Below are 22,901 nucleotides of genomic sequence, written 5' to 3'. Positions count from 1 at the left end.
AGCCTTGGACTTTCCCCGATTTGTATTGTGGTACTTTTCACATTACCCTAGGCTGACACAATCTTTATCAGCTTCTCTGATAATTCAACAAAACTATCTTGTTTTTCTTTTTTTGCAGTGAGAAACACCCTTTTTTCTGTCTCTAAATGGAGTACATATCTATCAAAGATACCTATATCACCCCAGTTCCTGGAACATCTGAAAATCTTTAATGTATTTATCCTCAGAACACCCCTGTGGGGTATGGAGTAGCTATTATCTCAATTATACCAATGGAAGCTAAGATCCTAGGTGACTTTCCAAAGGTAACACAGAAAAGTAGAGCACAGAATTGAACTTGGGTCTCCCAAGTTTCTGGCTAATGCCCTCACCACTGAACTGTCCTTCTTCTCTTGGTTTCTCTCACCACAAAGCTATCATAAATTGTATTTATAGCTATATAGAATTCAATTCCTTTATTAATAAATTGTTTGGAATGCTTCTCTTGAGTTAAAGATGTGTTAAATATTTCACAGGAAGATGGTTGTGGCTTTCATTCCATTCAATATCTAGATGGATCGGAACATGAACCAAGGATTATTACATTTTGGGGAAGTCATGAAATAATCTATTCTGGAGAATGTCCAATGTACTGCTGAGAAGCCTTTTTCACTATAGCACAGTACTATAGCGCAGTATTATGATAATTAGTACAAATTATTTCTGAGATGTTGAATATAGATTTATAGTGCTAGAACTTATGCCTTTTTCAGGCTTTTCTGCATAGATTGCTAATCTGAAGAATGAACAGGAAAATGTTTTGTGTTCATCTTAAAACACCATTAAGATGTCAAATATGACAATGGCTCAAAATAATATTGACACCACCAAATAGGAATAAAAACTAAACATTTATGATACATAGGTACTCAATGTAGCTTGTCAGCTCAGAAAACCAGAAAAAATAGAGCACATATTCAACCATACTGCTTAAAATTACAGAAGATCAATCCCTTCCTTCCCAATGTATCCTATGCTTGCTCTGCCAGTGATATCCTTAATTGTTAGGAGTTGTTATAAACCCTTTGTTATACAGAGACTGCACCACGGTACACAAGGTGCAATTGTAATCCCAAGATAACAGGTGTGTGTTACACTAAACCTTATAAAAAGAATCAGCTACTCGGTGTATCCATGAGAATGAGCATATTTTGTGGGCAAAACTGTTAGATGATGTCTAAGATAGCGTAACCCATAGTTTCCCTTAGACCTACTTACACCTGGTCTACCAATGCATAAAGGAGTCTAAATTAACATAACTTAAATGCCCCAGATCTGGGAGAAGGTGTATATTAAGTTCTGGATGAGGATTCTTTAACACACACGTTCTTATGCCTTCTTCCACCTGCTGTTTATACTCCCTTGTACGTCAGTGTAGGTGTAAGACAGAATCCAGAAATGCCACTTGAGGTACGACTTTTGAATTTGGCTCCATATTATAATGATGTATGTACAGTAAATGGTGAGTTACACCTGCATATCTGAGATTTGAGACCATTGCAAGAAGCTGAAAAAAAGTTAAAGTGAAGAGTTAAATATATGGCACACTGTGTAAAAATGTCTCAGCTGTATGATGCTGGCCAAGTCCTTCATGAAATTCACTTGTTTGTTATTCTGAGGATTCACATGAAATATTTTCTCACTTCAAAAGAGATTAGTAACCAGTCACAGCCATAACTTTACATTGTACAGTCCTGTTCGGTTCCAGCCCCTTTCTTTGCCTATTAGTCCATTTGAAGTAGGGGTCCTCTCATTTGCCTGGTACAGCTCTTCTGTGCTACGTGTACATAATATGGAACTAATGTGATCATTGATACAATTTCTGCCTATGATCCTCAGAGAGCTTTCTATCTGTCAAAGCGACGAACGTGAGGAACAACACGAGTTGCTGCAATCAAGCCCTAAAAGCAACATAAACTTCATGTTTCTGCTTTTTCTCTGTATAGCAAATACTGTCTGTCACATTTTATATTTCCCCTTCTTATTGCTCAGCAAGCAACTGACTTTCTCTTAGAGCTTCACTGGAGATGTTTTATTATTATCTGAACCTTCCTACTCTTCAAGTGACTGAGAGCCTAATAACACTAATGACTCTAGCCTACACTAGTTGGGAAAAGAGCACATCTAGTCAGATGGACAGCTTCTGAGACTTAAAGGTCATGGCTTAGGGCTGGTCCACACTACGGGGGGAAATTGATCTTAGATACGCAACTTCAGCTACGTGAATAACGTAGCTGAAGTCGAATATCTAAGATCGGATTACTCACCCGTCCTCACCGCGCGGGATCGATGTTCGCGGCTCTCCCTGTCGATTCCGCAACTCCGTTGGGGTTGATGGAGTTCCGGAATCGATATAAGCGCGCTCGGGGATCGATATATCGCGTCTAGATGAGACGCGATATATCGATCCCCGAACAATCGATTTTAACCCGCCGATACGGCGGGTAGTCTGGACGTAGCCTTAGAAAGAGGGTTTAATTGCCTTTCACGGTATGCCAATCCATCCACATTTTAAGTAGTTCCTCAAGTTCCACCAGACAGCTGTCTTGCATGCAGAGAGAATCCATACAGACTTTGCTCCACTGGGATTTTGTTTGGTTTTGTTCTTTTCAGTTGTTTAGCTATTGAAGTTTTGCTGGGAGTGCAGGTGTTCCTGCGTGTCTGTGCATTTGGTTCTCAGTCACAAAATGAAGCTAGCAGCTCAGGATTTATGTTCGTGACTTTGATTATTTGATTCAAGGATTACATTCTTCACAGGCAGAAATATAAAGACATGAGCATACCTACCTGATGGATGATGTACAACATATGAAAGGAGTTACTTATCTGACTGACTTCTTAACTACTGCCCATATTGCTTTAACTAATTTAAACCTGTTGGAACAAAGCCTGAGTAATTAGTGTAACCATTTTCTACATAAGTATGTGTAGAATTTGTAATGACTGATGAAGTCTATCAGTTCATTCCTATGTTATTATTTTTCATATTTTCTTTATTATATTTAATTTTCAGTTCAAATGCTAACCTGTTACATTTAGTTTTCAGGACAGGACCCCACCTCCATTCTCATTATCTGATTTTTGATCTCAGCCTGCCTCTGATATAGGGATGGGTTAGATATAGTCCATTATTAGGTTTCCCCCCAACTCCATTGTTGTGGGGCTTTCATTTGCCCTCACTCTTGTTTCGCCTAGGAACTAGCTGCTATTAAAGCTTCTGATTAATATTAGCTTAGTAAGAGAGGTCCAGGTTCTGCTCCTAGATCTATCATGCAGCTCCATTGCAGTTAATGCCCCATGATTGAATTTGGTTTCATTAAAGCGCTTTTAAAAATCATGTTAGCTGGCCAAACAGTCAGAATAGACACTGGTGGCTTCTTCATCCATTCAATCCAGTCGCTGGAGTAACAGATGTTCTATCAATATTCAAACAGTAGGTGAGTCATTGTCATTTTTATTTGTGATTAATAGAAAAATCCCAATATATTTCCATTGGCTCTAGAGCGCAAGTGTAAGGGAGAACTAACAGCACCCTGCAAAGCAGAAATCATCAGCCATCAGGGAAAGAGAACAGAAGGGACAGTATATTTGAAACATGTTTTCCTGAATAATTTTGTAGTACCATTCTAATATAAATGGTCAAGGACATAATTGGCAATATATTTGACAGCTTTCAGAGTCTCTTCACAGGTTGGCTTTATCTGAGATTCAGGGAGTGCAAACCCATATCTGCCTGTATCACGGAGCTCAAAGGTGAAGGAGTACTTGATACCCTGATCATAAGCCCAGTCATCAGAGCCACCAGCAGCAAGATCTGCATTGGGAGAGAAGAAAACTTAACTAGAAAAGGACAAGTCACTGGTAATCAGTGGGGTTTATTATAACTGATAACTATTATACCATATAACTAGAAATATAGGAAGGGCAGAAGAAAAAGCAGTGAGAGTCAGTGAACCATTTGTTTGCATCCAGAATATGGAAGAGAGCTTGACAAACACTTTAATAACCTTGAAAATAGAAATCTGTAGCTGTAAAAAGAGGAATATAACCATGTCCCCCTTCTAAAAACAATCCTGATCAGAATACACAATCTGGTTTATTTTGCAGTGCTGCTCCCTCCTCACAGAAGAGATTCCCCCTGAGAAGAGGTGGGAGGGGTATATTTTGCTTGAGGAGAGGACTGGAAGCATGATATCTGCAGGAGCAATTATCTATCACACTGACTCTCCCGTCTCTGGAGGATCTCCCTGAGATCTACACAGAGCTTTGGAGATCCACAAAGCTGGGGATATGAACTCTGCTTTTTTATTGGGAAATAAGCTCTGCTCCTTTCCCTCTTGATGAGAGAATTCAGAGTATACTCTCTTGGTTGTTCCTTGTAAGGAGAGAATGGGGTTCTAATACATTTTATCCTATAGGTGGTCCTCAAAATTGCTAGAAATCCTCAAAAGCATTTTTAAAAATCCCAATAGATCTTTTAAACATTGACAAACAATTGCAGCCATTATCTTTAAGACAACAAAATTGGCTTTCAGATTGATAAGTCCTACAATGCTGAATTTCAAGCAGGCAGTAGCTTGAGGAATTAGGAGCCAAAACATCTGAGCTATAAAACTCTGGAAAACTGGGTTTGGAAACACCAGGTCAGCAAGAGTGACTAGACAGCAAGTGTGAAAAACTGGGACAGCGAGTGGGGGGTAATAGGAGCCTATATAAGAAAAAGACCCCAAAATTGGGACTGTCTCTATAAAATCGGGACATCTGGTCACCCTAAGGTCAGCTTTATAACATCGCAAAGGACAGAACACAACAGCTGGGTTTCAAGAGAGGATTAGAGTGAGGCTGGAATTATATATTTTTAAAATCCTCACACAGTAACAGAAAGTGACAATCTGCTGGCTAGAGCCATGAAGGCTAGAGCCATGGAGCCTTATACAGCACTTCAGTGATTTCAGTTTGCATTTCCTGTGCAGATTGGGATCCAGTTCTGGTCAAAAAGGTTTCACATACTATTGTCGCATAGGTTTGCAGGCCCCAGAAATCAAGAAACTCACAGGCTGAACAAGTCCAATTCGCTCATGTTTTAATCTAATTTTATCTGTTAGTTTTAGGAATTCCTAGTGTGCCCATCACCTTAATATTTGGGTGCTACATAGTTATTGTGCAAATCTCATTGGTAACCTACAGGCGCATGTTCACACATTTGCAGAACTGGAACTGTTGCATCCACACCTTCAGGACAGTGAAGTAAAGGGGACTACTTGCGAAGAAAAGTACTACTCAACAAGAGTAAAGATATCACAGTCTACACCATTAGGAGAGAGGTAAGTAGAGTGTGTATGGGCAGGGCTCATCTTGTGTTTTTTTCTTGAGTCATAATACATAATTTTCTCCCACTGTCTAGCTAAATAATTCTTACTACAGTTGCTTCTGATATTTAGGTTAATACTTACAGATTGTTGAAGCACCTGAACCAAAGGTATATTTTGTGCCATACAATGAAGCCAACTCTTGAACTGCAGCTGTAGAAATGGTATTCTACAAGGAAGGACAATTGCAGAATAAGAAGTTATTCCAGACATTTAAAGCTTTACTCAGACATTTGAGTTAACTCATGAGTGCCTCATTTTAGAAGTTTTAAATTATTTGTAACTGTTGTTCCTCTTTGAGAATCAGTAACAGAGTTTATGCTGTCATCGTCTAACAATCTGCAAATGTCAACACTTTGTTCATGTAGCATATCAATAAGTGGTCTGTACTCAGAGCTCTAATTATGAAATTTATCTGGAGTCTGGAAACTAAGGGCACAACAGGATCCAGGGATTACTGTATTTATCAGAAATGTGTACTTGGATCTGTGAAAATTAACTAAAAATATGAAATAAAATGACGGTGAGGTTTAGGCAACAGTGGATGTATATATGGAAATGATGAGGACAGCATTTTCTTCCCACTTACACAAGTATAAATCCAGAGCAACACAGTAAAAGTGGTATAAGTGAAATCAGAATTAGATCCTGTAAATGCAGATTGCAAATGTCAACAATACTATACCCAGTGCATGAATTACCCTGGAGCCTTATACAGCACTTCAGTGATTTCAGTTTGCATTTCCTGTGCAGATTGGGATCCATCCAAGTCCCACTGACTTCAGTGGGGGTTGCATAAAGTCTGTCAACACTAAAATGCAGCTCTGAATGTTTGCATTATGAAAAGTTACAGACTTTTCTTTGGAATGTGTGGCTCTCCCATTTCTTCATAATATGGCATGTTGGTAATAAAACTATGGAAAGTATTCCTAAGAGATAGTAAATATTTGTCTATATATCATTAGTTGAGAACAGATGTTCAGCATGCAAACAAACAATGGATTATCATATCTGCCTCTGTAGTTCAGAGTTGAACATGTGGTATTCAAAAGAATTTCTTCAACTCTCTTGTTTCACTCTAGATTACACCATAAATTATGTTCCCAAGGAGGGGGGGGATATTTTAAAACATTCTGACTTCCATTTAGTTCTTGTACATTTTTATGAATTTTCCAAAAGCTGCATTTGAAAATGGTTTGAAAAATAGATTGGTATTTGTTTCTGTGAAAGTAGCAACAAGCCATATTCATGGTATGGCAGTTTTTTATATCATGGGATTGTAACTGCTTCTAGTGGGATAAAACAGGTTCATGGTGCAAAATTCACATTGAGAACTGAGTTTTGTACACCCTAGAATTCTGGGAGTTTGTATGTAGGGCTTTGGTTTGTCACATTACATGGAGACCTTTTACAAAAGCCAGGTTTAGATCTGAGAGCAGGTTTCAAACACTCCCCAAAGACTGGGTGGGATTTAAATGCAGGGCTTTGGTTCTGGCCTCTCTCTTCTCTATATATATTCATTTGAAGAAGAGTGCTGTTGTGACATACAAAGAAACACCTTGGAATCTTAATAATCAGAGTAGTTAAATCTTCCACTTCTGAAAATTGCCTTAATGAGATGACGCTTCTCCTATTAAAATCCATGGCAATTTTGCTATGGATGTCCATGGGACTAGTATCTGCTATTAGTGATGTATCAAATTTTGTTCAGTCACCTTTTGTTTATATTGACTTTAAATCAGTGTGCATGCAGCTGAGATCTGCAGATAAAAGATTTCTTGTTCACCTCACAAAAGAATTCTGTTGCACATTTATAATTTGCTTCCTTTTATAGTGAACATAGAGAGAAAACATACAACATGGCAGTGCCTTGTACTGTGGATGGGACATGGTGCTAATATAGTGTCTGTGGGAGTGTGTCATTTCCTCAGTGGCAAGAAACTAAGTAAAATAAAATAGGAATATTTCCTGTAGGGAGGGAGAGGGAGGCATTAAGTGTCAGCCAGCTGCCAAATGGCAAATTTAAAACATCAGATACTTGTATCTGCCAAATTTAGGAGACTAGCTATCAGAAAAATATGCTGGGAAAGGTTCCTATGAAAAGGATGACCCTACTGTGGATCAGAATTATCATAATGACCAGGCAACTGTAAAGAAAGGTGCTTGTAGAGCAGTGGTGGGCAACCTGCAGCCTGCAGGCTGCACATGGCCCGTCAGGATAATCCGCTGGCGGGCTGCCAGACCATTTGTTTACATTTGCATGGCTGCCCGCAGTTCCCAGTGGCACAGGCCTGGCTGCCGCTTCCTGCAACTCCCATTGGTCAGGAACAGTGAACCGCAGCCTCTGGGAGCTGTGCGCGGCCGTGCAATTGTAAACAGGCTGGTGGCCCAGACTACACCACTGTTGTAGAGGAAGAACTGAAATTCTCCGCCGTTGAAAGACACCCTCAGGTTTTCCAGGTTGGAACATGGAGTTGGAAATAAATGGCTTATTTTATAATATGGTAAATTGACTGTGCCTGTGTGATTTCACCACAAAATAAGTCGGTTACAGAGCTAGGAACAGAACCGACAAGTCCTGATATCTGATCTCTTCCTGTGATCACCAGGCAACACTCTTTCGCAATTGCCTGCTTAATGTATGAAAGGGGCTGAAAAAACAAAACATCAGCACCAAAATGAAAGTGCCATTTTATAGCAACCAAAGCAAGAACATTTAGAAAATGTAAGTAAAAAAAAAATAGAAAGAAAAAAGGAATAATGATGGCAAACAATTATCCTTCTTAAAACAACGGGGAAACGGGAATGAGGTTTCACTATGTGCCTCATCTTGTCTGTATGCCTATTACTTTCAAAAGTGGAAACAGTATCTAACATTTGTGAGATGAGACCTAGGCCTAGAGTCTCTGATAAAAGAGGAGGCAGTGCTGTGATTCCCCCCCACCCTTAACTTTGAAAAACTCTTAGCTCTCTACGGACTCTACTGGATCTCAAGATTAATTTGAACATCTGGTTTGTTACAGAATTCTCTTTCTGCTTTCTTGGTTTGGGCTCTGTAAAAGGGAATGCTCACAACCAGTTCTGCCTAGTGGTCAGGCAGGGGTGCAGCAGGTGGTCACTCTTTTTCAGTTATAGTCCTGGCCTTCAGCTCTCTCAAGGGCTTCAGGGTTTTCACCTTAGTATGGGGATTTGGGGGTCAGGGTCTTCCCCAGCAGGTTTCTCCACTGAGGTAAAGGCTTTGTTCTTGTGCCATCTTTTGGGAGTGGGTAGGGGAGCCCGGGCCAACACTCTCCAGTCCAGGGCAGGTATGTTCTGCATCTTGCAGTGCCATGCAGCTGCCCGTGGATCACTTCCTTTCTAAGTCTCCCTTTTCCGCTCAGAGTAAATTACAGAACCACAAACAAAATCTCTGATCTTCACAGTCTGTCACCTATCTCTATCTTCTGTAGGTTTTATTAGGTCTGTTTTTCCAGTTCTCAGGCAACGAGAACTCCTGGGCAGTAGTTCCCGCCCCCTATCTGAGCTGCTCTGCCTGCAGCTTGTGCAGGCTTTGCAGGTACAGCTGGGCAGGGCAGCCTGGGCTCCTTAACCCCTTGTTCTCGAGTGTGGGGTTTGTAAGACCCATCACCGGCTCCTGCGCTGTCAAGAACCTTTCACTCATAGGGGCAAATTCTGGTGTTAGTTACACTAGTGAAAACCAAGTAACGTCACTGAAGTAAAAGGACTTACTCTAGATTTATACCATGTAACTGGGTGCAAAAATGATCTTCCATTCTCTAACTTGTTGCTGAACTTCCAGAAACTGCCGGTTCCAGGAGAATCTAACATTCTCTGTGCTGATCTCTCAGCTTTGTTTCCATTGCAGTTCCTAGTGATTTGATGTTTTGCTTAATCTTGTGCAGGATGTCAGTTACTCAGTGTAACAAAAGGATCGTGTTCCCTGATCTCGTTATCTTATTTAACTGAAGTTCAGTTACTAGCAGTTCAGCCACTAGCTTTTAAAGAAAGGCATGTAATGTTGGCCTCCCTCCTTACTGCATCTAAGGGTTTGTACTAATAGGATAATATAGTAGACTAATCACCTTTATCTGTTAATAGATTATCTTTTGAGAGCAGCTTCCTCATTTTTGCTCTCATATTCTCAACTCAGATTTGTCTCTGCAAATTGATGCTGGTTAAAAACACTCCAGGGGCCTTGATTACGCAGTTGCTGCACACAGGCAACTCCCATTGACATCAGTGGGATATTTGATGGGATTATTGACATAATAGGACTCCAAGATCTTGAAAAATCTGTGCTGGATAGCAATGCTTCCTTTAACCCTGGGCTCCATGAATCCTGTTTGTCATTCTACCCATATCCTGTTCTTTATTGCCTCTAAGCTCTGCCCGTCTCAAGTCAGCTTTCCACAAGGAGCTCTAAACTGTACTCTCCTCACTGTAATGCTCTTACATGTTATCCAGCGATCCCTTGAATTCTCTCTGAAATGGTTGCACTAAAAGTCCAAAGTGAGTCCATCCAATGTAAGAACTTTAATATCACAGTATATAACACTGCCCTTCTTATACCCTCTTTGTGACTGCTACACAGACATTCCAAGGAATATGTGCATGCTGCCAGTGTTTTGATCCAGTAGCATCAAGCTGAGGGAAATCTGCCTTGAGGCTATTCGAGATTGCTACATGAGCCAAGATGAAGAAGTTGTTACTAAGGATAGCTCAATTTGATAACAGAACACATCATTGTATGAGGTAATGTGAGAGGCAGGAATATATAAACCCACTGTCCTCTTCTTTACTTCTGCAGTCACCTCTAAAAATAATTTACACCTGTCCATCTTCCTTTCTCATTATTTCCTTTTGTTCACTGTTCTCCACAATTAAGATCACCTACATCTACTTGTAACAAGTCAAGCAAGAAATCAGAAAGCCGCTAGAAAAAGTGTAAGTTCAGGTCCCTGTGGCCAAAACATAGATTATGCCCCACTGAGATATACCTGCCCAACTAATCTTGGGTCCTGGATCATTAAGAGTTCCTTATGCTGACTTCGTTCACAAATAACTTCAAAATGAGCACTAGTAAAATCCAGAACTAGTTTACTGGACCTGGTTTTCAACCAAGAGGTGAATAGTCATCACATAAAAATTCACCATCCAATGCAGTATAGCTGAAATTCACTCCTTTGCACATTTTAAGGGCTCAAGTAGGGCTTAAGGAGTCCATGAGGTGGTGCAGAAGGGTGAATTTCCCCCAATACAATATATAACCAATATATGAATAGTAAGGTAGTCAATATATGTTCAGGTAACCTGCTTCCTGCCATACATGCCTCCAAAGCCTGATCTCTGTTGATATAGGACTTCTGTTGCTTGTGCATGTCTGGATTTGTCTAGCTTCAACTTTCAGCCATTGCATCCTGATATACCTTCTCTACTAGACTGAAGAGCCCATTATTAAATATTTGTTCCTTATGTAGGTACAAATGCAAAAAGTATTTTAACCCCCTCCAACATGGGCCAAAATGTGAGAAAATTCAATTTACAGCCTGAAATGTTTCTGAAAAAAGTGATTAAATGTGCACAGAATTTTATTGAGAGAGCAGCTAAGTGTAAATATTAAAAGAATTCTGAAGAGAAGCTTGGCTGTAGAGTGGATGGACAATTGGTCTGTATCCAACCATTTTTTCAGTTATGGAAGGCTGGGGGAAGCTTTTGTTCTTTAAATGGAAGATACATTTTTTTTCTGGTTGATCCAAGCACATATTCTTTTTGTGTAACACCTGGGGATATAGTGGAGAGTGAGCTGAGGGGAATGGTGCAATACACAGAATGTACTATTCTAAGAGGACAGTTATACTTTTCCCAAGAAAACATCACAGGAATATTGTTACTTGTGTGAAACTCCTGAGCTGACCCAGTTTTTCCTATTTTGGGTGGCATTATCTTGGTTGTTCAAGCATTAGACACAAGTCAGTTCTAGAGTCAGTATTTTCACTGTCGCTCAAGCACTGCTTGAAAATGCTGACCTTAGAACTGACTTGTGTCTAATACAGGGCTATGTTTCCCTTCCTATGGGAAAAAAACCCATGAATGGGAAAATCCTTCGTGTATACCCCATGTGCTCCAGGGAGGACATGCGTGGCTTCAACCACTTTCCTCCAGCCTGATACTGGAAGCAGTGAAGGGCGACTTTTGTCCCCAATTTAAGTTAGAGTAGCATCAAGGCTGCTGTAACTTGTAATGACCCACTAGGCCTGAGATCACTGGAATTCCCAGAATGTCTCTAGAATGCCCTGTCATGCCTTGAAAACCAAGAACTGTGGCACCATTTTACACATTTAGGGACTGCCTTACACAAGAGCAGGTTCCATCTTGCTCGTTAAGTTAGCTGTTTGTCCTCCTTGTGCTGCCAGGACAGTGCAAAGGGAACAAAATAGGGCCAAGGATCTGCCCCATTGAGTTACAGCTACATTATCCTTTCAAAGGCTTTATTGTAGAGCCGGGGGGCATGGCCTGGAACCCATCCAGAAGATGTGGTGGCAACCATCTCCACCACTGTTGACTTTGGTTTCTGTTTCCTGTTGCACCATTCCCATCTGGAAGCACAACTTAATGAAGAGTGCTGCTGTCAGTTGCTAACTTCCATGGGCCCATTCTCTACACTCCTCTTTCAGAGGCAGTGAAGCTGTGAAGTGGCATTAATGCTAATTAACATCGTTGTGGATATTTTCTATATATCTGGTTCTAAGAGAAGAATGTTGTGGTGAATGGCTGCTTTCCAGCATCACCCACCTACCCTGATGTGCCTCCTGAATACCTGCAGAGTCCCACTGTGGACTGTGCCCTAAGGAAGGTTCAGTGGGCTTGGAAGAAGGCTATGTTGGATCCTCCATTCCTCTCATCCACAGGCTTAGGGTGATTTCAGTCCAATTTTACTTGATTTTGCTCCTTTCCTTCATGCCTCACTTTGCAATGGAACATTAGCTCCACAGTATTAAACTAACTTCTGAATTAAACAGTGTGGCGCAATATGTTAATAATGATAAGTAGGCATGTGAAGTTTTGTTGTTCAACTACATATCTCACCCCACATTGAAAAAGATAAGAAATATCAACTCTACTTCCTTTAATTTATTAGATCTGTCAGCGGAAAAATAAACATCTAAGATAAGATAATAGTTCTAAATTTTACTTCTTCAGTTAGAGCATGATTTATGGTCCCTTTATTTGCCAGAACAATTTATATGAAGTTTTAGATGCCAGTTCTTCAGCCTTTCTCTGAAGTCTGTATCTATGCAGAATTTTGCTGATATAACACACATTAAATGGTATATAATATAATGTCCTTTTATTTTTTCCTCCCTTTTTTCCTGTCTCATTTTTTAACCAAGGAGGAATTGCTAAGAGAAAACCTAATTTCTTTGTGACAGTTCATGTGAACATGTTTAGTTGTTTGAAGTAATCCAGAAAGCTACACCATTAGGACCTGACCCAAAGCCCATTGAAGTCAGTGGGAGTCTTTCCATTGATTTTAATGGGCTTTGGATCAGGCCCTTTATGTTTAGATATCCCAGCTACAGACAGTGCTGATTGGTTGATACTGTGATCTCATTCTCAAAAGCCAAGGTTTTTGGCTAAAAGTATCCTCCTTTTGTAAAGTCAAATATTAGTACAAGTTGTGTGTCTCTTGGGATCTTGCTGTTTTTTTGTTGGGCGCTTCAATTGAGGAAATATATTCCTTAATTAGGACATGAGGACAGTTGATCAGATCACCGCCTTTTAGTGGTGACAGGATGTGCTCTTTTGTAGTGGAAAATAATAGAACTCCCCCTGGGATCATGGTAGCTGATTTTAAATATGGGATAAAATTACAATGGAAAGACTAACTTATATTAAGTGAAATCAAATGGATAGCTATTGACATAGATATCTTTGCATTCCTGAATTACCTTTTTTTATACTGAAGAATGGAAGACTCAATCTCTAAGTCAAAAGAAAAAAAAAGTTTGGGCTTTTTATTATTCATAAAATTGCAAAACCTTGGCATGGATGATTGTAGCCGAGCTTCAAGATTTTATATATTCTTCTAGTCTATAATGCTGTAGAACAGGCAAGTTAATATGAAAATTGTTCATTCAGGATTTTTTTTGTTAATGTTTTGTCTATTTTTTTTTAAAGTTAAATTTTACTGTATTTTTTGTGTCTGAGTGTCAATAGAACCTTTTCCCATCTGAATGTAATGATGTTAGAAACATGCTGTACTTGGAGCAATATGTTTCATCAACTTGAGCTTGACTCAGCAAACTGGGAAGACCATGCAAATTTCTAGCATATGGGGGAAACTGTGAGCTTGACAAAGAAGCAGTTCAGGAGTTTATATTATTTATTTAGACTGAGCTCTAATGTGTGAAATTTGAAATATTTAGTAAAAATCAAAGACAAACAAAAAAGATGTAAGAAATGACTGGAATATTTACAATTAAAACTCTCTGGCATGTAAAGTAATATAATAAACAAAACACCCCTCCCCTCCATCTTAATGTGCTCCTTTCCATTTAAGCTGCCAAAAGTCCAAGGAAAAACTATTAAGTTGGCCATACTCTTCCTTTCTGCTTCAGAATTATGACAGATCCATATGGGAGCCCTCATAAATCTGTCATAGTTCTGCACCAGTAAGGCCAACTTAATGCTATTGCTTTAGACTTCTGGCAGCTTAAAGGGAAGAGAGAGGATCAAGATGGTGTTTTGTTTTGTTTTGTTTTGTTTGTTGGCTTTTCATGCCAACAACTTTTAATTGCTAATATTCCAGAGAACTGAAGTCATTTTATTATTTATAATTTTTTAAATCTTTTCTTAAAGGATAAATAATTCACTTACTAAATTGCCTTTATCAGACTTCAAAAGCTGTAGGGCTTGGGTGTGGCCCTAAACTTCATTAAATAATGATGTTTCAGGGCATATCCCCAGCTGGTTTAAATCACTCTAATTCTATTGAAGCCATACAGCTATGCCAATTTACACAAGCTGTGAATCTGGCCAACAGAGCATGATGTTTGTATGTAAAGTATTGCAGCCGGATACACTGTAACCCATTGAATAAAGTGGAAGCAGTGCTATATAATTTACATGACATTATTTGCAGACAAACACAGCCTTGTAGACAAATCCAACCCTTGTATGATGGAGATGTATCAGGGATTCTTGAGTTTATCTCATGCCTAAACCCTCTTCAAGGTCTCTTGCTATAAAAGACCAATGTACTTTAAAAAGCTTATGGTCCAGATTTTCTCCAGATGTGTAAGAAAACCTCTGAAATTAACCTGACCTAAATAGCAAATGATGAAATTTGCATATTCTCCCCAGTACACCAAAATTACAAAGAGACACAATATTTGTGTTCTACTTACCAGCTCTGCATAGTTCTCTGGAACGGAGTAAGTATAAGAATAAGGAAACAGCAGCATCTGGGAATAGGAGTGAATAGTCAAGTATGCCTTGATAGTGGAGAGATTTTTACGAATAAAGTCAGCCAGAGCCTTGGTCTCTTTTTCAGACTCGGGGGCGCTGCCGCAATAAGTGTCATCGCATGGTCTTTTCGAGGCACCAGCACCTGCAGGGAAGGGCGAATGTTTGTATTTAATGAAACAGAATTATGTTAATGGACCATAAAGATGGTGATTTACTGTCACCGAAGTTATAGTTAAGACTCTTTAGGCAACCATAAGTTAGTCCCCTGGAGCATATACTATACATGGAAACAGAATATTTATTATGTGATCACACACTTTTAGGCAATGTGTCATAGCATTCTGCAAATACTTTTTTTTTCTTTCACAGCTACTATATTTGGAGGAATAAAACCATTTCATACATTACTGAAGTAAGCCATCCTATTATGTAAGTGAATTAATGTATGAGAAGTGAACAATTCTGTTGACCTGCAGTGCTTTATTAGGGACCTTTCCTTGAATGTCTGCTGCATAACACCGGGCACTCCTGGGAATTAGTGTGGAAGTCTAGTGACTGTCACTTTTCTTGCTTCAGTACAATGCTTTCCCCCAGTATGAATTCAGTGCACACAGAAACTTCCAGACTGACAGCCCTGAAGTCTTCTGTTCATCCTAAGGAACAGGTGTAGCATGCACAACACTGGTGTAAGCTTCCCTAAAGTACACTGATGATGATCCTTCCTCCGGGCCTGGAAGGACCAACTTTAGGAGTGAGGGAAGCATCTTTGTGGAAGCATCCTTTTGATATGTTACATGCTGCACCTTTCAATGTTAACTTTCATCAAACATTAGGAAATACTTACTGCACCACCCAGCATTAAAATTCCTGTTGGGGTCGGTACCAATGCAGCTGCTGCCAGAGTTTGTAGAACGTGTCTTCCTCCACATGCGGTACTGAAATGGAAAGTGCATGTGAATACTAATGGATAGTTACAGTATTTGACCCATTCAGTGAGATTCTTGTTCAGAAAGAAGAGTGTACATACATTGGTCCAGGTGTAGACGTAGCCATCAATATTAAGGACAGGCAGGATGTAGAAATCCAAGTTGTTGAGAAGACGTGTCATAAGGGTATCACTTCCATAAGTACTAACAGCCTAGATATAGATTAAAGAGAGCTGTTGTTTTCATGGAATCAGGAATTGCTGGTGGTTCTGAAATATATTTTTAAAAGCACAAGTGTGTGTTGTCTTTTGCAATTGATGCATAATCTTTTGTGCAAACCAGTCCTCCAATGTAAATCCAAAAGTGCAAGTATGTTCTTCTGAGGCAGTCTGCTTCATTAATGGCCTGATCCAAAAGCCACTGAAGTCAGTGGGAGTCTTTCCACTGACTTCAGTGGGTTTTGGCTCTGACCCAAGCACCCTAGAATTAACGATAATAGTTGAGCACTGGAAAGTGATTCTGTACACTCCATATTCTGACATGAGACAGGCTGAAGCTTTGAGATATTTTTAAGTACTGGAAAGAACAAGGAATAAATCCCAAGTTATATCAGCTAGAACCACACTACTCTTTTAAAGCAGCATTATTCATCTAACTTAACATTGCATAGATGAACAAGAACTGATCATGAGCAATGCACTAAATCAGCATGCCAGTGGGCAGACTCAGCTCCCCAAAGAATGACTTCCTGTTTAGAGGTATTCAGTGATCCTGGCCACATATTCTGTAAGGGCTCTTGTGTCCCTGCAGCTCACTATCTTAAAACTTTTTATCTGCTTGCAAGAAAATATCCCATATAATTGAACAGAGAGGATCCTCCTGAGACATTCAGTACAAGAAGTACACTTCTGACTCTGGCAAGCTCTCATCACAAACAGTCTCAAAAGCATAGATAATGGAACATTACATGATCTTCCCCACTCCTTTCCTTAACACACAGAAGCATAATCAAAACTCCTTCACTAAAGCTATAGGGCCTGATTCTCCACTGCCTTGTGCTTTGTGTGATCATTTACAGACTTACAGCTGTATAAAGTGAGCGTAAATGGGGCATGGAAAAGCTGCCATTCTGATCTGGTAATGTATTGCACTTATGTTTCCCTCACTTTGCACACGTGTGAATGACTACAGAGGGTGCAAAGCAGTTGAGAGTCAGGCCTGTAGTTTGTTGACTGGTAAACAGTGTTCAAAAGCAGATTGTGGTTACTGGGAGAACTGGTGCTTCTTCTTGTCTTTTGCATATTCTCTAACTCAGCTAATGCCTTTCCTTTCTGCCTTTGGACACTTGTGTCTAGTAGCACTTTTAAATAAACAAAGGAGGATCATAATGTTAAAGTACTTTCTCCCTCCCCAAAACCACTGAAGAAAGTCATCACCTTCAGTCAAGTACATTCATATATTGGCTGTTTCAGATAACCCCCCCGCCCCAATGATTGTAGTAAAAATAATTGCTAAGAGAAAAATAGTAACAGATACTATCTTCAGTTTTACTGGCAGATAAAGAGATCACTTTCCCATATACTTGTCACTTTCAATTTCCATTGCTCCTTATGCAAAACTACATGGATGTCTCTCGGAGGACAGGAAGATTTGCCACGTCACCACTATGTCTATGCTAGCATGAGCCAATCAAATGCTTTGGTTTTCCTTTGTTTGGATTTTTATGATCTCCTGTTGCTTCTGTTTTAAAAGCTTTAAATGTAGGAATTTTTATAAAATTTGAGAATTAAGCAGCATGAGGTTGCTTTTTAAAGATTATTCTACTGAACAGGAGTATATCTTTTTCCGTTTAGAGGAGGCTGTGTGTACAGTGTTCACCAGCACTCCCTACCTATGTAGTGTTAGGAGATGAGAGAGAGAGAGAGAATAGAAACATATTTCATTTAAGAATTCATGAAGCCAGCATGGAGTGAACCTCACTTCACATGTGCGTCTCAGGTACTAGAAGGTGATGCTTTCTTGTTACAGAAAAATGTTATTTCTTATTATATGTAACAAATTATATTTATTGGTAAGAAGTGGTAACTCTGTTTAAGGCAAATAATACCAACATTATTAGTTTCCTCCCCTTGAATACAACATTTAGGGAGCTGTCTTCTCAGCCTTTGATTACATTTCCATAATCATCTTGTTCTGTTTAGGTGAAGAAAAGCTTCCATCTTTTCTCTTTCTTTTCTTGGAGAAAAACAATGATTCCAAGGAACCCAGGAATATGAAGCATTGGGAAGACAGGCATCCATCCTACTTCTGTAATGTACACTCAGAAGCCTTCTACAGTTTAGCTTGACTTCTCCCATTCTTTAAAACCACACATAGGGCTGAATTCTGAATCATTGAATTCAGTGTCAAAACTTCTACACCACAAACTGAGCCAGGAGCATGACTGGATTTGTGATGTTACTATAGTGTTTTTATAATATAGACATGAAGCAGATTCATTGGTTTGTTCGTCTATCACCGCTCTCTTTATACATAGATGCACAGGGGATTCTAGTCATACCTACCACAGTGAGAATGGGTAGCTCATTTCTTTTAAATAATTTATTGGAAATTAAAGGGCAATACTTAAAACCTCAAAGCACACTTGAGTGGTTGCCTTGGGATTCCCCTGGCGGACAGCCAGAATAGCCTGCACTATGCCTCTGCCGCCCAGCCTTGTCCCTGGTGTAGTGGATGTGGCCAGTGACAAGACGCAGCCCAGATTGCAGCAATTCCTGGATGTTGGAATGGCCCCCTCAGGGGTCATCACATCCATGATGCGTCCTGATGCTCTTTGTTTCCACAAGCTGCTCAGGTGTCAAATGGCCAGTCCAGAGGATCTAGCCCACAGTGTGTATGCGCTTCACATCCAGGGGAGAATGGAGCCCAAGTTGTATTATTCTGACCCAAATCCAAAATCAGAGAATAAAATTAGAAAGCACTGGATTAGAAACTGCCAAGGACTGAACTGCAAGAGATCATATTATTGTATTTGTTTCACATTTATTACAGTCTGTGTCAGTTTCCTCTAAAGTTGATTTATTTTGTGAAAACTCTTTTTTGTTACTGAGTTTACTAACCTCTTTCACAAACCACTGGCAGAATGCAGGGGAGATCCACTCTCTTGCATGGAAACCACAATCCATAAAGATGGCTTTTTTGTTTGAACCACTTTTCCCCACCTATAGTAAATAAAATGTCATGAAAAAAACAGCCTATTTGGTGTACAAATTATTAATATTCTGTCTCCAGACTAGTGACTCTAAAGGTGAAACTTGACAGCAGTATGAGCTATATTTCTTGATTAAATTGAAAACCTAATACTAACAGAGTATATTCTTGCCCCTCTGGACAATTAAGTTGTTCACGTTAAAATAGTACAATCTTATTTGCTTTATTTTTTATTAATGCAGACACGATCATATTTTCACAGAATATTCATTACTACATAGTGTTGGTAGATTTCATATGATAGTAGTATTAGCTGAAAAGACCAAGTTGGCTATATACATTCTAGTGAATGCTGGTGTTGTTTTGAGTAAGTAATTTTGTCTGTTTCTCCATTTCTCCCCTTCCTCTCAGCCCCTCATTTATTTCTTGGTATTTTATTTATTCATAAGAGTTACGTGACAGAAAATAATATCTGAAGAAGACAGAGAAATTGGGTTTGTTTCCTGTTGCCAGATAGACTGACATTTATAGATCCCTTTATAGTAAATGGGTTTACAAACAACAGATGGCGTGAACAATTACATAAAGGTAAATTATCATTTACATTGCTCACAGGAATGTGGTTAAATTGATAGGTCTGAACTTCCAAAATATTTATTATGGGTTTCACTCTATAAACCCTTTACCTTAAATCAAAAGGATAAAAATTCACAATAAAAGTAGCTCTCAAAATCTGTTTTGATTTCCTAGAGGATTTATAATATATGTCAGAGTTAGTGATGCCTTAATAAATATTGTAATTTTATTATTGTTAGGAGAACAGACCAGACTGTTAAAAAGAAATTAAAAACAATCACCTTCAGGAGGTATATGGGCCGTCCCTGAAATGTAGTCCCGATCTCAGTGCGGGAGACAAGGTTTGCATTCTGAGCAGCAATGTCAGCAGTCCAAGCAGCTATCTGTTTAATACAACCATTCAGTTAAATGGCATCTCTAACCCGAGTTCCAAAGCAATTAATGAATGAAGAGTGTAGCTTATTTATAGATTTTACCGTTTCCCAGTTGTTGTATTTTTCATAATCGTGTCCAGTAGCACGAACATTGCTGTCAAACTGAGCATCAAGTACCGTCTTCAGGTTGTCGATCAGAATTCTGCAATAAACCCACAGCAATATCAAATATAGAAAGAAGACTTGTCAGTGGGGTGAAAGTGTCCAGAAAGATCTGATTGGGCAGATGTCATTGATCTATCATTTGGAACTACAATGATTCTGAAATGAAGTGTTTGGGTTGGGACTACATTCTTGACCACAATGTACGGTGAATTCACATCTAGCCTAATTTTGCCTTATGTTCTGCTCCAAGGATGGAGCACCTGTCCACCAGGTCAGCTCTTGCTCTTTGCTCCCAACCTTCCACAGTGCAAGCTCTTTTGGGTCAGCTGCAGGGAAGTTCACAACCTTCTTTTTCCCCATGCTCTAAGGATAAGCTCATGGAGCAAGTGCTCTTCCTCTGTGAGCAGCCCATTCCCCTTCACCGCAGTGTGAGCTTATGCGGCCATCATTTTCTTGCTTGTGGACATGGGCTTCTAGAGAATGGGGCCTTTCTTGAGTTGATAGCACAGAATGACATTTGCCCCATAATGTCACAACATGATGATGTAACATCCCAATGCATTGAAGAGGCACCACCGAGCAAACATCCGTAAAATGGTAACCCTTGCTCTGTCAAACCAAACTCCCCGTGTTCAGGTGTGGTTTGGCAGCCTCATAGTGCCAATGGACAGAACAATAATCTCAGCTCTACTATATTTGTTGTATGCCGGCTGCAGCGAGGTGAATGCAGTCATCCAACAAACAAACATCACACAGGCACTGAAGTCCTGTCTGCCTCTGACTGGATCTCTGCCACTCACCTTTCCCATGGACTGAAACTAATGGATAAGGCTTATCATCAGGCAGTACCTTGGGACAGTTTGCTTTTATTCCAGCTACTCTAACTTTTTGTTTTCCCAGTGCTTGTCTTACCCTGAATGGCAAGAGGGTCAAAATTTGCAAAAACAATATGATCTTGATCAAAGTGATCTGGATAGAAGAGCAAGAGATCAATTTGCTGTGCGACGCCAGCCTTCATAACAAACACTTGAACTGGTTGCATTGACATAATTTCAGGGCACTGCAGCTGCAGATCAAAGAATTGTATTTACTTTGGCTGTCACAAGGACATTCTGCTGAAGTTTGTCAGGGACACCCTGCGACCCTCACGGCCCCGCAGTCAGAAGACAGGTGCATGAACTTGTGCAAATTCATGTATATTGTAGGAAATTCTAGCACATGCCAGTATAACTCCTTTGCCAAAGAGATAATCCTACTATCAATGGATTCTTATGCTATAAGGGGGCAGTAAGAGCACTGAAAATAATCTTTTTAAGAACTATAATTATATTTTTATTGCCAAAATATATAGGTCTTTCCTTCATAGGGCTACTCTGAATATGTCAGAAATACAATTATAGCAGCAAGTGAAGCATTAATAGATCTGCTGTGGTTTCCTTAAGACTTGAAAAAGAAACCGTTTGGTCTTTTAAAGTCTTTTAATGAAATAACGTTACTACCGCTGATAACTATTGAGGTCTCTGCTTTAATATTAGTGGTAATTTTTTTGTAAATGTTCCATTAGCATTAGTTATTTTGCATACATTTGTCCTATGATATGTTAAGGAGCACCAGTAAATGTCTCCAGGGATGAATTCTTAACAGATTGAAAACACAGATTTAACGGATTAAACGGACTAATTTAATGAGAGCTGCATGATCTAGTAGGAAGGAGTTTGATCTAGTGAGCCGAGCATGGGGCTGTGAGCCAAAAGCTTGTCTACCCTAACCTAGCTCTGCCACTTGACTTGGTGTTTGTTTCTGTATTTGGTAAAATGAAATAATACTCACTTACCCACTATACAATTAATGGTCCACATATATCCATATGCCCTAGCTGTTTTGTACTATTATGGTGACACAAGTCAGCCATAAATCTTATTAGGGAGAAAAGGTGGGTTAGGTAATATCTCTTATTGGACCAACTTTTGTTGGTGAGGGAAACAAGCTTTCGAGCTTACACAGAGCTCTACTTCAGAAAACTTGTCTCTCTCTCACCAACAGAAGTTGGTCCAATAAAAGATATTACCTCACCCACCTCAGGGGTCTCATATCCTGGCACCGACATGGCTACAACTATACTCCATAAATCTTATTGGCAGTTGCCCCAGAGTGGCACAAAGGAGCCAGAACATACTGCTGCTCCTGGCTCAGTGTTTGCATAGTCATTTGAAAATATAAATTACGGGTGGGATGTTCAAAGGCGCCTAAGTGACTTAGCAGCACAAGTCCTTCACTGTGTGGGCATGAGGACTATCAGAATTTTTCCATCCTGCTTGAGTGCTGCTGTGATATCTCTTAGGAGCTTCTGGAACTGAATAGTACTGCATCAGATATATTGGAAGACTTTGTAAGAAGCTATATGTATGGTCCCTTTACAACTTCATGACAATAACTGGATCCAGGACCTATTTGGAGAGACTGATTATTTACTCTTCTCCTTAGAGCATTATTTAAAGTGTGGAACTTCCTTGAGATCAATAGAGGACTTGACAATGTATATAATACTGCAACTGTTCCACCGAAGGCCTGATCTGACTTGTATTCAAGTCAGTGGAAAGATTCCAAGTGACCTCAGGAGGAGGAAGCATTAACTGAAGGCACTGCACCCAAGAGATGTTTTCCTGGATTAAATAAGAATAGGATGACTAATTTGCTGAATTTCTAACCATCATAGACATTGTTTAATGCAGAGACAAGGTGGGTGAGGTAATATCTGTTATTGGGCAACGTCT

At 39.6% G+C, this 22,901-nt stretch overlaps 1 protein-coding gene across 2 annotated transcripts in view; it reads right to left on the bottom strand.

Moving 5' to 3' along the window:
- Positions 1-3,020: 3,020 nt before the first annotated feature.
- Positions 3,021-22,901, bottom strand: part of CPB1 (carboxypeptidase B1) — a 129,857-nt gene continuing 109,976 nt past the window's right edge. For both annotated transcript variants that reach the window (XM_050966053.1, XM_050966052.1), the window contains exons 4-11: positions 20,065-20,164; positions 19,870-19,971; positions 18,922-19,023; positions 15,904-16,014; positions 15,721-15,811; positions 14,816-15,018; positions 5,493-5,577; positions 3,021-3,853 (exon numbers count right to left, since the gene is read on the bottom strand). In XM_050966053.1, the coding sequence (XP_050822010.1) occupies positions 3,666-3,853; positions 5,493-5,577; positions 14,816-15,018; positions 15,721-15,811; positions 15,904-16,014; positions 18,922-19,023; positions 19,870-19,971; positions 20,065-20,164 (982 nt within the window). In that variant the 3' untranslated portion in view covers positions 3,021-3,665. The remainder of the gene's footprint in view (positions 3,854-5,492; positions 5,578-14,815; positions 15,019-15,720; positions 15,812-15,903; positions 16,015-18,921; positions 19,024-19,869; positions 19,972-20,064; positions 20,165-22,901) is intronic.

Source organism: Gopherus flavomarginatus, chromosome 8 (genome assembly GCF_025201925.1).
Source record: "Gopherus flavomarginatus isolate rGopFla2 chromosome 8, rGopFla2.mat.asm, whole genome shotgun sequence".
Taxonomy (NCBI): Eukaryota; Metazoa; Chordata; order Testudines; family Testudinidae; genus Gopherus; species Gopherus flavomarginatus.
This window is presented reverse-complemented; position numbering and strand designations above follow the sequence as displayed.